General features: G+C 40.3%; 1 protein-coding gene across 1 annotated transcript in view; it reads right to left on the bottom strand.

Annotated features, from left to right (window-relative positions):
• LOC127952720 (cAMP-specific 3',5'-cyclic phosphodiesterase 4A-like) overlaps positions 1-12,679 on the bottom strand; it is a 41,819-nt gene extending 29,140 nt beyond the window's left edge. Inside the window, exon 1 of the mRNA XM_052551427.1 lies at positions 11,467-12,679. Within this exon, the coding sequence (XP_052407387.1) occupies positions 11,467-11,762 (296 nt within the window). The 5' untranslated portion in view covers positions 11,763-12,679. The remainder of the gene's footprint in view (positions 1-11,466) is intronic.
• Between the last annotated feature and the right edge of the window lie 2,287 nt (positions 12,680-14,966).

Raw genomic sequence — 14,966 nt, 5'->3', positions numbered from 1 at the left:
ATGTGTGTTTTGGCCATATATTGTTTATATCAAGCTAATTGCTACACCTGTGACAGGGCAGGTTATAAACGTGTACCATGATTGACATATGAGCAGTGAATGAGCTTCCTCTGAGTCTGAACAGCGCTCAAAGAAGAGAAAACACAGGCAGAAAGCGCTGGAAGCAGCTAATGCTCTTCAGTAAATAAGTGAAGAAATAACAGAAAAGATATTCTGTCTAAGCTATGCATTATACAACAAAAATGCTCCAGTGTAATGTAGCCTAAAAGATGTGGACACTGAAAACTATTTGATATTTTTTTTACAATTATTAATACTGATTTATTGTGTTGGTAACATTTTGTTCCTTCATGCATTTTATGGTCGATGTTTGTTTTTGTGCTGTGGCTCAGGAGATGAGTGACAAGCTGAAAAAATAAAATATTTTTTTTCTTTTTGAGGTAATGTAATCTTGTTTAAACAGATTTCTTAAAACTGTTATCGAAAAAAACTATCATTCAGGAAATGGTATTGAAAACTTTCGAAAGATACCCAGCCCTTCTTACGAATACCCAGGAATAATGGTTAACCCCGGGTTAAGTGCGAGTAGTTCAAATGTGAAACAGGATTACCCAGGATTCAGTTTACCTGGAGTTCACAGTGACCCAGGGTTAACTATTTCAGGTATGAAAATCCCTATATAAATCTCGAATCTGAGAATAATAGACTTAGCTCCAGCATGGAAGGGAATCCTGGGGTACACAGGGGATCGTAGGTCTTTAAATACCACGAGAGGCATGGGATTCCAGATCAGACAAGATACGTCTCCTGAATCAGCTTCACAGAGGTCAAGAGATGGTCCTGAGGGACCGAAGCTGTGTCCATTACTGTAACTCAGCACTGTGATGTAATTACCAGATCAGTCAGACGTTTGTCGATACCTGTCGTGTCCTAGCATCAATAATGCAATAGCCTGTTCTAAGTTTACCATGAATTATCCGCTGCGGTTTTGGTAAAAAAACAATCACAGTACATTAAATACAGCTCAGCACTGATGCTACAGAGCAGGAATGTGTTTTGACTGAAACCAAGAGACATTTTAAGCATCCCAGCAAGTGCAACTTGTAGGATCCCTGGAACCACCCCGAATCTATATATTTTTTAACAAAATGTTAGTTGTTTGCAGGTTATGTAATGCGAGTGACTCAGAAACAGCAGTTTCCAGTCCAGTTCACACATGACCAGACCACAGCCGACTCCAACCGAGCAGGCCGATGCATCCTCCCGCTCTTTCTTTCTCTCAAAGGATATTCATTTTGTAGACTAAACTGTGTGCAACCTCAAAATCACGACATACCAAACCAGCGATCATGAAAATATTGCATAACAAATTCACTGAGGATGCGGTAATTATGTTTATCTGCGAGCCGGTTCGTTGGACCGAGTCATAATGTTGTCTAAATGACTAATGTTTAGCATGGAGACGTGTATTTGCGAGCTAATTCATTATTGGCTAGTATAAGCAAACGTAATATTGTCTTGGATCATGGTTCAGCGTGACAGTCAGAGCCATATTTTGCTGATACCGCAGCCATCTGTCCTTCCCCAGTGAGCAGGAATGACACTTTCTCATAATTATCCTGTGGGTTGAAGCCAGTCTATCTAGGGGTTACAAATTCCTGGTGACATTGTATATCAGGTAGAACAACAGGAAACCCTGCCTTAAACTTAACAGGTGGATCACATACATTTTAACTGAGGCACGCTCTTCATATCTCTCAAACACCAGGTGTGGTAATGCACTCGACTCAGCTCTGTTTTGTTTGCTGTCCTGAATTTGAACTAGACTCTCCCCGGTGTGCTTTCTGCTGTCCAACCTACATTGTCTCACCTGTCTATTGCTCTGACAACGGTCTTTGTGCTGTCTCTGGTGTCATTGTGTGAGTGCATGTAAATGGGTGTGTTTAAATGCACATGCAAGGATCTGTTCGGCTGACAACTCGGTGACATGTCGGTCTCTCTCAGAACTGCCGTCCGTTGAGACAAGAGTCCACAGTGCTCACGCACTCGCATTCAGACACGCTTACATACTCAGAGAGGGTCCAAGTTCCCTTGACGGATGTCACTACAAAGCTTATCATCAAAATGTGAGAATGGGAATGAAGGCTGCTGCTGTGGAGCAGGTTGATTCAGGATGTCTGTCTGATAACACACAGAATTCAGGACTCCTCACACCTCCACACAGATCCTCGCAGAACACTGCCGTGCTAATACTAAACAGACGACTGTGAGAATTTACCTCTTTGCAGACAACCAATGGCAACCTGGGAATTTAAAACGTCTCCCTGCATCAAGTCAAAGAAACATTATGGCTATACCTTTTTGTCCATATTAGCATATGAAACTGACGGTTGGGGTTATTTATGAACAAATTATATTATGGCTAAACTAGACTATTTTACCTGGGATTGAAGCTGCATGAAAGAGGCAAATATTTGTATAAAATAACATAAGTGTACAGTTGCACAATGTACTTCACAATTGAATCATTCTATTTTCATTTAAGTGAGAATCACATTTTTACTGACTGGTTAAAACGTTTTAATCTCCAGCTCTATCTAACCTGCTGTGAACTTTCTGAAGCCCATCGGATTATGTTTTCTAAGTAATTTAGAAAGGGTAACAGAAAACATTTCAGCGCACACACACACACACACACAAGATAAATAAAAATAAAAGTATTTAACACAGAGCAATAATGTCAAAAATAGCATCACTGTCTCCATCAGAGATAGCAGTTTAACTTTTGCCAAGCTTTGCAGTTTGCGACTGTGTTTTAGTGCTTTTTGGTATGAAGGTACTTTTTATGCAATGGTTTCAATAGGTAGTGATTCTGATTCCTAAAAAAATCAGTTTAATTGATTATAATTTGAGCGATTTAATTTACGTTCTTTAGAGATTCTGATTCTCTCACTGCAGTGCATATATCGGCTATTATACAATGTGTTCGAACATGTCTCAATCTTAATTTATATTGCATTATTTTGACTATTTGGTTTCAACTCAAGTGTTAATAATGACATTTTTCAGTAATTCATAGTAATCTTTAACTTCTTGTCAACGATCTTTCAAATATTATCTAGTGTGTATATATATAACTTGTCTACATAAGTATACTTATGTCAGTCTGCTTCACTGCAAAAGCAGGTGTTCAGCAGCTATGTGAATCTACACCATCAGCATCTTCCACTTTCTTCAGACCTAAATAAAGCTAGAATTCAATCCTCTAATCATATATGTTACAGTAGATGTTGTGTAATGTGGAAAAGCTCCTGGTTTCACTCTTCCAGGCATTAGGCAGGGAGATATGGGCAGGTCAAAAGAGGGTGAGCATGGTGCAGCTTAGCCTGTTGGTGCACGGATAAAAACAGATGTCGCTAACCGTGACATCACATGCCCAAACCTGAGGGCCAACGTTATCCATGAAGCTGGATGCCTAATGCTTGCTTATTAAAGCACTCGACTGAGCTACACTAATATAAAGTTTTGACAAGCTAGAAGCACATTATGTCTCTCATATGGGGAAAGAAAAACCTTAAAGGAACACTCCGGGCTGAATGCAACATACAATTCTGTCGCCATTTACTCACCCTCATGTTGTTGTTTTTTCCAAAGACTGTGCTGATTGCTTTTTTCCATGCAAATAAAATGAATGGGAACTGGAGCTTTCACGTTTTTATTTTCCATGGAAGAAATACATATTGATTTGGAACCACATGTGGGTGCGTAAATTAATTTAAATTTTATCTTCAAGCTGTATCAACAGCAACTGTGGCATCCAGTTGATTTCCACAATACATAATACTGAACTGTCTCTGACAAAATGCATTAAAAGCAATGCACTTACAATGGAAGTCCATGGGGAAAATTTACAGTGGCAGAATAAGCATGAAAAATATACAATAAGCCCCTGCCCCTTTAATCAGCAATGCTAAAGTGCCCCTTTGGTTACTTGCAATTGTGCCATGCTTTCTTTATTGCTTAGAGTTTGGGATTTAAAAGAAGCGTTCCATTCTTACAATTAAGCAGCATATAAATCTCTAATACTTTATCCTATTATAGCAGATTTTTACCAGTGTCAGATTTGAGATGGAGGAAAATGTATATGCATAGTTTCCTCCAGGTATTTTATCCCCATTATCTCCTCGGTTTTGCCTAATTTCTCCACATTTGGAGTAGAGCATGGGTATTTGAAGAGCGTCTCATGCTGCAAGCTTGGAATAATCCCATTAAACTTTTTCAGAAGCTTTAACTTGGTAATGATCGTGTAGATTTCAGATAGCCAGCCTAATTACACAGAGCAGAGATGGAGCAGAGGGAAACCGCAGGTATCTTGAGAGCAGGCGGATGTGTCTGGGTGTGAGCTAAAAGGCTGGTGCGTTACTGTAAAGTGTCGTGGGGAACTGATGGATGGCACAGAGAATGCAAGGGCTTCGTCAAAGGCAGCAGTATCATTTACAGGGCTGTATCCACAGGGAATGGGAGAAGTAATAAGTGACGGCAGAAAGTCTAATGGCGGGCAGTTCATTCAGCCACTGGGGAAATGGAAGAGAGGGGGAGAATTAGAGGAGTTTGCTGGTCCTCTGATGATCTCTGTGGACATGCACGGGAGAGGGAAGAAATTATAGATTTAAAGATAGGCCAACGGTGTGATTAACTCAGCAGTGATCATGAGCAAAGTGTGCAAGAGACAATATAAGTGGCACACAAGGCCCGGGTAAGAAAGAAAGCACAATAGGGAGCACAAAAGGCGACTGGAGGAAAGAGAAAGCAAGGGACACAGAGCGAAAATCAGACAAATAAGATGATAAAGATGAGAGAGAGAGAGAGAGAGAGAGAAAAGCAAGCAGACTGCTGAGATCGAAGTCGGTGATTATCCCGCACAAAGAATCAAATGAACACAGGCTGGTGAATATGCTCAAAGCCAGAGATATGAGTGAGAGACACTCATCCGTCAAAAAAAGGAAGGAGGGGCCAAAGCCACCAGACAATAACAGACTCTAGTGTCGGGGGGTTTCAATAAATCAGCGAGGGATCATCGGGGCAACAAAGATGACATTTGAAAGAAACAGAAAAAACACTCAAACACAGGATGCGAAGCATGTTGAGTGCTTTGAAGTATGAAAATTCTGAGGGCAGCAAAGGCAAATAAATGTGGAGCCTAGGTAAGCAATATATGGGAGGATAGATTGCATTTTCTGCAGTGAGGAAGGAGAAGCAGATGCCTTGAGATGAACAATAATAATGGCCTTTAGTATGTAGCTACGGACTGGGGTACAAAGTATATTTAGACAAAGTGTTACATCTGAAACACCAATGCAATTGTTGAGCTCATTAATCACAGGTGTATGTAATTAAGCGCTTAACAAGCTTGACAGCTTTCCGATATCCTGCCAAATAAACACAGCGTAGTTCATCTATTCCAGTGGTTTTCAAACCTGTCCTGGAGGCACCCCTGCTCTGCACGTTGCATGTCTCCCTCATCTAACACACCTGATTCAAATCCTCAGCTCATTAGTAGAGACTACAAGACCTGATTTGGGTGTGTTTAATAAGGAAGACTTACATAATGTGTAGGGCAGGGGTGCCTCCAGGACAGGTTTGAAAACCACTGGAGAAGATGAACTACGCTGTGTTTATTTGGCAGGATATTGGATATCTATTCAGTTCTAGGTGCAACAAAGCAGACCGGACCGGAGTAAGAGGCAACAGTAGACAGAAGAAGTAATCGAAAACCAGCCAGTGACTGAGAATAATAAACTCTTATAAACAACAACTAGGAACAATGTGACTTACAGGAGATCTGTGGGTTCTCAGAGATGGCAACTTATTGAAAGTGTAAAGAACTACACATTTAGCAGCAATAAAAACTATTTTCCTCGGCATATTAAAGCAACATACTGCGCATCAGGGAATTAAACTTCCTTTTGCCTTTTTGGGCAAAATGTATCTATTTTACACAGGCACAAAATGTAACCATAGCAACAGAACTGCAGGATGAGCTGTTCAATGTCGGCGATTCTCTCCTCAGTGGTGACTTCCCAGAGTGCACTGGGTTAGGGGACCCGTGCAATAATGCTACCTCTTTCCCAAGGTAAGGTTGCACAAGGTTTCACAAATTCATTTTATGTGAAAGAAATAAAAGCTTCCTTTGTCATCTGAGAAACGGTACTGCATGCATGGCGTCTTATCAACTTGTAATGACTGAAAGCACAGCCAGCGAGTTTGGGAATACGAGTGACAGTTCAATATTTCAGTGGGACGTATGGTTACTTAAAAAGACTCAAAAAACAGTACAAGCCATAGCTGAAAGGGAGTAAACAGAAGGAAGTGATTATATTGAATAGCAAATAAAAAATGCTGCCACCGACAAAAAAGAAAATTGAGTAAAGCTGAACAATCAATCCTCAGCGCCAAAGGTGTTCAAAACTCTATTTGGAGTCATGGTGTTTCTAATAAATCAGTCATCATGCTTCCTCTAACGAACAAGCATATATATGTGGGGAAAATACCAGTCCTTAAAAAAATCATCAGAGAGAACAATGGGCTTCTTTTGGCCAAAGCATCTGAGAGGTTAAAGATCTTGAGATAACCGCTGATTCCTTAGTTGGTGTGCTCAGTCACATCGCCTCCAATGATTGAACTGAGAGTAGATATGCCCCGGTGAGGTTACTTTCCATTTCATATAAAGTCTCCTAGAAACTCATTTGAGATCAAACTGTTCCAACAAACATCTACCTGGAAATGGTTCAGACTCTGTCAACAGTGAAGGAATTCATTTAAACTCAATCGACAGCACTCGTGGCATAATTAGGGCCCCAAGAAATGTTTTGTTTTTTTACCCAAATAAATTTTTTGGGGATTCTGAGTTAATGGTTTAATTTTAAAATCTAATTTTATTAATCAAAATGATAAACCTTTAATAATTGAATAACTTATCGCACATTTAAGAATTATAGTTCCCTATTTAGTGTATTATTTTTACATTCTGTGGTGTTTTTTTCTGGATTCTCTGTTTTATGATGTAAAACAAATGTATTATTACAAACAATGGTAATCAAATCAGTGCATGAAACGTCATCCATTTAAATGTTATAAAATGTAATAAATGAAATTTGAACATTACCTTTCATTTCTTGGCAAACAAAGAGCTGATGTTTACTGTCGAAATTAAAACATGGACCAAAAATAAGTATTATTTGGTATTCCTTAAATTATTAATAATAAAATAAATTTGTTGTTTTTGTTGTTGTTATGGGATGAAAAGTACATTATGTTGTACAACAGTAATATATTTCTGTAATTTTTTTTTCTTAGATTAAACAGAACTTTTTTTTGTCTTTCTGTGTATTTTGAAAAAGTTTTATTAAATTAATTGAAATGCTTGTGAAGTGAATTCTTAGAGCAGCTCTGGAGATTATATAGTGGGATGGCTGATGCTGAAAACACCACAAGTGTCATTTCAGCTTTAACTATTGTGTATTAGATGAAACTGGACCCAGAGAAGCAGAACATGTAGACTTTATATTTAATTAGTAATGATGAGAACAACTTTTCAGGTCTAAAAATACACATGCAAGTGCGTTTATAAAATTACAAGCTTCAAATTTTTGTTTTAAAGGTACAGGTTGTAGGACCTGCTACGAGAGGGCGCACTATCAAAACAAAAACAATTGCATGGTTTGATGACGCTAAGAAGGAGAGTGGAATGATGGGATTTGTTGTCTTGTACCCAACCGCTGACAGCCATCAATCAGACGGAAAGATAAATCATGGATTAAACGCGAGTTCAACGATTTGCGCGAGTAGATTACATACAAAGTCAATGCAAAGACGCGATCAGACTATGGATCAGACGCATCCTCGCACGAGTCTAGAGACGCGATGCCCCGCGTTTGGCGTGTATGCCCCATTACACTAATCTTGTTGATCGTTATAATAGCATACGTTTTCTGTAAAGATACGAATCAAAACAACTCACCTGTCGAGTTAAAACACAAGCGAGATCGGCATCTCTTTCGAGTTCAAGTTTGTTGCGAAACTACTTCCACATTTATCCACGACAGTGTCATGTGATTTCTACGTCAGTAAATGCAGTAACAAAGGGTAACTAACGTCATTGACAGGCGACTGCACTGCCCCGTGTCACTGTTTAGAGGGGGAATTTTCTCATGATTTACAAGTAGTTGAAAACATTAGAGATATTTTTAGTAATCAGCTGGACAAAATATATAACACTAGCCTAGTGGTTTTTGAATATTTTACTGCAAATATCGTACAAATTGTACCTTTTAAATCCTTCAGAAATTGCCCCTTTCATTCTAAGTGCTTCACTATAACCATCAAAAGAAAACAAGAGAGGAGTTGCAGTATTTTTTAATAATAATCAAAATTATGCCACAACTGCTGTTGATTGAGATTAACTTGCACAGAACCCTGAATATTCCTTTAAGGGTGATATAAGTCTGTCAAAAAAGATCATGAACTTCATCATCCTCAAACACGGCAAAACACGAGGCAGTAGTGTATCATTGGGCATGCAGCTGTGTATGAGGTTTAAGTTTTGGCCCCAGGCTCAGAGTAACAGATGACATTGAGGGGGTCCTCTGGACACAAAACAGTATATTACTTAAGCTCAATAAATACACATTGGGGGCAAGGCACCCTGCTTAGAGCTCCCATTAAAAGGCTGCCGGGATATCTGCATAAAAGAATAAATATAAAAATTTGCCACAGCGAAGAAGACCCCCGGCCCCCCACCCCACCTCTTGATGTATGATGTGACCATACATGCAAATTGCTCATTATCATCTACGTCTTTCTCTAAAGCCTGCAGCAATGCATGCACAAATGCGTCCACACACAAACATAGATATACATACACACACACTATCCTATCCATACATACGTGAACAGGCTGATAACTAGCAACAATATGCACATTTTAAAAGCAGTTTGAGGTATTAGAAATGTCCACTTTTTCATCAGTTTTGATGTCAAAACGTAAACAGAGATGCACACAAGACAATGAATCATTACATGTATTTACATACAATTCGTTTTTTGATAATTTACTGTGATAAAGCAATACATACTATATAGCAAATCTTGGCTGTTTGCTTATGTTGTCGCACAATGAAAAGTGCATTATCGCCCATCTCTGTTTATAAAGCTGGTTTATATCCAAATTTATCCGCATACTCATATAAAATAATATATACTAAATAGCAAATCTCAATTGCTTTTTATTTAGTTGCAAAATGTAACTACATTATTATAACCAAGCTCTTTATAAAAAGTTGTTTGTATATGTATATATGTGAGCATAGATACAGTATACTTGTGTAGGGCTATACAGACACAAACAGGCACACACACACACACACTATATAGCAAATGTCAACTGCTTGATTTAGATTTTTGCAAAATGCAAACTATATTATTGCCCAGCTCTTATCTGCTAAATGCGACTGTAAGGCATCACGATATTAAGATATTTTAAACATAATAATTTTTCTGTAAAGCTTCTTTGGAACAATGTGTAATGTAAGAAACTGCAAGGGTATATCAGGATTAGCTTAAACTGGCCATTAAACAATAAAAAATAAAACTGTGTAAGCAGTTTATGTGAACTTACATTGTCAAGTTATTAAGAATAATCCGTTTAGCATGTAAACACACTTATTGACACAACACACACTGGACGACCTATGGAGACCTGTGTCTTTGCTGGATGATCATGTAACAAAATGTGATCAATGCGATGAGAAAGTGAGCAGATAGACATGGACATCTCTGCTTCTTGAGACATCACATCAGCAGAGCCACACGTATCTTTATCTGTCTCTCGCGGTCTATTTCTCGCACTGTGTCGCCCGCCCACAGTAGAAGCAGGACAGTTCGAGTCAGTACTGCTGCACTCATTCTTGGACTGGCTGTGAGCATGGTGAAGGGAATTCAAATCAGGCAGAGCTGGCCTGGCTCCCATGAGCCTGCCGCGCAGGCCGTCTGTGGCCTAGGCAAAAGTTGACAGGAAGGAAACCGGGGCCTTCGGCTCTCGGCCTCCCCTGGGGCTCAAGCCCCTCACAGAAGCAGATTATTACAGTAATAATCACCTAATTTGGTAAGGCGCCACTCAACAGAACGGCACATTTCACCTCTTCCAGCACTGAGATCAGTCTGTATGTGCATCAGTCTACGTACAAACACAGCAAGCAACACCCACACTTATCCTTGAGGGTAAAAGCTGTGTATTGTATGCTTCAGCATATCATGCAAACCCACAAAATCAACATGAATGTCAGTCTGACAAATGTGTTTCTCTGTCTAAAACAAATTCAAGTTGATTATTTATAACAGCGCTACACATGCTGTGGTAGTTCAATTCAAAATCCAAGGAATACAGTGCTTCTGATGTTTCTGTGCATGCTTTGGCTTTTTGGCCAACATTATATTACATTAATAGACTTGAAAAAAAAAAAACATCCAAAAGGGGGGATGCCATAGAACCCACTTCCTCAAATCATGCCCTGGAGGTCCAGTGCGCTGCAGAGTTTAGCTGCAACCCTAATCAAAGTCACCTGCCTGTGATTTTCTAATAATCACAAGACATTGATCGGCTTTGATTAGCATGCTCAGGTGTGTTTGATTAGGATTAGAGCTAAACTCTGCAGGAAAGTGGATCTCGAGGTCCAGATTTGAAGATCCCTGCTATAGAAGAAACATTTTTGCATCTCCAAAGAACTATTCAGATAGCTTTTCCTTAAAGAGACGTCTTATCTTAAAGACCATTAAACTAAAGAAAAAAAAATTCAACTATAAATACCTTTTTATGCAATGGAAAGATTCTATGAATGCTAAAAGAGACAGAATCCCTAATCTGTGGACTAAAATCAAATCATGCTATTTGTCTTAATCTGATTTGATGCCTGATTAGATCATGCAATTTTTTTTTTTTTTTTGCGCCACACGCATATGGTGTCTGCACGTGCCAAGAGCGAAAGCGCATATGCCATGATCCAAATATTCTCTGAACGATTTTTTTTTAGCGTTATACTTTATCAATCACAATAAACTTCGTGGTGTCCACAACATGTGGGCATGGGGTCTCCAAAAACCCTATTACATGGGCTTCTTCTACACTTTTAATCTAGCTCATTAGCATTGTTAGTAATCGGTTATGCCATCAGCTGCTCACAACTGGTTCGAGGTTACTTCGAGGGGTCACGTTCGAGGCATTTCAAACTCACGCTCTCTGAACGATGCTGGAGCCGTTACGCATAACGCATCATCCAGGATGCCCACACGTTCTGCCTCTCCACATAAAGCTCTATTAACCCTTCCATCATCATTATTATTAGTTTTGGGCGTCCATCACACAGAAATAGGTCGTTTGTTCTCACGTACTTAGTCACTCGGCTTTCTTACCGCTTGCTCCCAGCGCAGTTGCTCATGGACGCGCTCGTGGTTCCGTGGAACGACGATGGCCAGGACATGCGGGACTTCTTGAGCCCCGGCCGGTCACTCGTGTCCATGGCATTCGAGCGCTCTATCTGTCGGTGGTGATGCCGGTCGGTGTCAGAGTAACCGCGGTGTTTGATTTTGATGGGGGTCCGTGGCTGTCTCCACAGATGCTGGGGGGGCTTGAGGGTCGCCTGTCCCTCCCGGGGAACCGGCAGCGAAAGAGACAGGCTCTTTTTAGAGCAAGGTGGCGGTTCCATCATAGTGCAAAATGAATCGATATACGGAACACAACGTGTTAAGAGGAATAAAAACAATATGGCTATGTATTCGTTAAGAAATCAACCCGTCTACTGTCCGTAGCTGACTAGTCTCCATGTCTAACAGCGGAATGTACTGAAAGCAGGTCCAAAGGCAATAAAGATTCTGTGCTTTTGTGAGAACTAATCACAGTGTTCAGATAAAAGGTGATGGCGCAATGTCGTCCTGTCTTCTTGTCATCTCTGCAGTTATGTCGATGGTGAATCCAAAAAGTTCCTGTGTATCAGACAGGCTCCACTTTAAAACATCTCAAGGCGTCGTAGCATCCGCGCCGGTGAAGCTCTTCTCCTGAAGTTTGCCATAGCGCGTCGGGTCACTTGTGTTCAGTAGGGATTTATTGCTTTTATCAACCCTCCAGACTGGTTTCCTGCCGCGATTATTGCTGCTAAAGACCCCACATGCCTCTCCAAGCTCTGGTGTCTCCAACTGGAGCCATGAGAACTCTGCGATGAGGAGCAATGTTGTACATCTGGAACTAACGGCGACTAAAACTCAAGCTCGCTGTCAGGAGATTCACCTTCCACCTCCATTAAAACCTCGCCGCGGACAGTTTCATTACGCGAATCATGTTGAATTTTGCCTGGAGAACAGCGCGCGTGGGATGATGGATGTATGAGAGCGATCCATGCACGCGGCTTTTTCGCGTCCTCGCTTTCCTCTTTCTTGAAGCATTCGTTCAATTCCGCGAAATCATGATTGTAAATCAAGTTCACCGATCTTCGTGCTGTGTCTTAGTTAGTTTTGCCGTCTTCTCTCGCTCGCATCATTCAGTTGTCGACAGATGTTTAATTATGGCATTTGAGAAACACTGTGCCGCTTCACTCAGTCTCCACCATCTCTCTCTCTCTCTCTCTCTCTCTCTGAGTCCGCGCCTCGATGCAGTTTTCTCGTTCACTTTGACGAGTTGGACCCAAACAGCTCCAGCCTCCAGTCGTCACTAGTTTTCCCATAGGAATTGATTGCGCGTGTTATTCCATTAAGTAAACATATCGATTTGACCAGTAATGAGAGGTGCATTTGGAAATGACAATTCGCCATAATTATATCCATCCGTTTTAAATGAAATAAATATATAATGTGGTGGGGCTAATGATTCTAACCGCATTAAACAGGATTGGATATGTACAACTGAAGTCTTATGCAAATTGATAATCTTTTATATGAGCATTTGTATCACTTATTTATGGAGATAGGCTATTTCCTTTGATGTTTTTACCATTGTCAACATGGGCACATTATTCTCAAAGGATGTCTGCTTAAACCACTGAGGAGAACTGTAATACCTGTAGAAATAAGTATCTATCAGCCTTCCCATTTATCTCAATGACAGACATGCTCGACTGGTGCAAGATCCCCATGTACACGATTTCAAATCTACCATTTTTCCTCATGGGCGCACAATTTTGCTGCCAGGTTATTTTGAGCCAACCATCTAATTACAGCTACAGACAAGGAAAAGGGGTTTTAAGAGCCCTCCAAGAATCACTATGGAAAACCTCTGGGCTACTCATGTATAATAAAACGAAATATTAAATATTCATTGAAATAATCTGAAAGTATTACAGATATTTTATCATAATATATGGCTACTTTTCGGTGGCCACTAACAAGGCCATGCTAACCAGCCAAACTGACCGTTTTAAAAACACAAGAGGTTAGCTCCGGCATTAGCACAATTAAATGACTGAATTCATATCCTAAGCCAGTTAATCCATCAAGCTAATGGCATAGCAGTGTTTACGAAGGAAGGTCTTTTTTCATTGTGAAACATAATAATAGGATCGAACACTTCTCCAGAGCAAGCGCACCCTTTACAACATGTTGCGTCCTCTTTGATCCTATTGTTGCAGGGAAATCTTTGGTGATTAGATAATTAATCTTCGCTTTCATGCCCACCCTTTGGCTTTCAAATCAAAGTCCAATTTTTTAGCCTGAAGACAGAATCTCTACTTAATGTTCAGTTAATAGTGATTCCCAATCCTGGTCCTGGAGGCCGCCCAACAATACAAATCTGGATGTGTTCCTTATCTGAAACGACGATTTCAAGTTTTTGGGAAGTCTTGGTCTACTTACAAACTAATGAGCAGAATCAGGTCTATTTGATTAGAGAAACATCCAAAAGATGTACTGTAGGATAGCCTCCAGGAGCAGGGTTGTGTTGACTTAATCTCTAGTTACTGAGCAACCTGGGACTGTATTAATGCACTACCCAAATGCCATTAAACATCAAAGCATGTATGTTGATCTTCTAGATCTCTTATGCGCCTGTCTCATCTGTCTCTCATTTCCGCTTTAAACTTGACAGGGGCGATATTGATACTTCACTCATAATTAGATTGCACTCACTCTTGAATCGCTGTGACGAAAGGCTTTTGCAGGGATTCTGCTTACATTAACTCACTGCTGTGATAATGGAGGTTTCTTTCAGTTGGACTTCTTTAAAGTCACTCATCTCCGCGCCGCTGGGTGCACGAAGTACAGCATTAGTTTTATGTATAAACTGACATATCCAATAGGCAGACAGTGAAATATGCAACTGGGCATGCAAGGGTGTCTGTTGGCCTTTTGTAAGGATTGAATATTGGTTGACTTCACTGTTGATGATAAATACAGCTGAAGACTAAATCACTGCGGACAGCTTAAATAAAAAAGGGCTCCCATTTACATTCCCAGTGTGCACCTTAATGGAAATGTCAAGCACTTTCAATTTATTCTGCTTATGCTGGATCAGATTGGCAAACTCACAGCTCACTTACCCTTCTTTCCCCTTTCACCGCATAAGTTAGCCTGAAATATCACAGCTTACACTCTGATACGGGGCAGTAATGTATCTTAGTCAAAATAATAAGGCCAGTGTTCAGAGTGCATCTGGTGCGCCGCATCTTCAGCGAGCAGTTTGTCTGCTCCTATTTTCGTACTGCAATTGAGCGTATGCTACTTCCCAGCCCACTCAGAAGCACACATGCCTAGACGAGCACTGAAACATGAAAGTCGATTTCTCAATGTAATGCCAAGAAAAGCTTTTCGTCTGGCTGGTGGCCCAAACTATAGTCTTAGCATGAGGGCACCATTGCTTTTGGGAAAAGGCTGTAGTATTAATCTGATCAATGCAATGCAAGTGCAGTTGGTTGTGCATCCAGCACCTG

The sequence above is a fragment of the Carassius gibelio genome, chromosome A3, assembly GCF_023724105.1.
Source record: "Carassius gibelio isolate Cgi1373 ecotype wild population from Czech Republic chromosome A3, carGib1.2-hapl.c, whole genome shotgun sequence".
Classification (NCBI taxonomy): domain Eukaryota; kingdom Metazoa; phylum Chordata; class Actinopteri; order Cypriniformes; family Cyprinidae; genus Carassius; species Carassius gibelio.
Note: the sequence above shows the minus strand (reverse complement) of the source record. Positions and strands in the feature narration are given on the sequence as shown.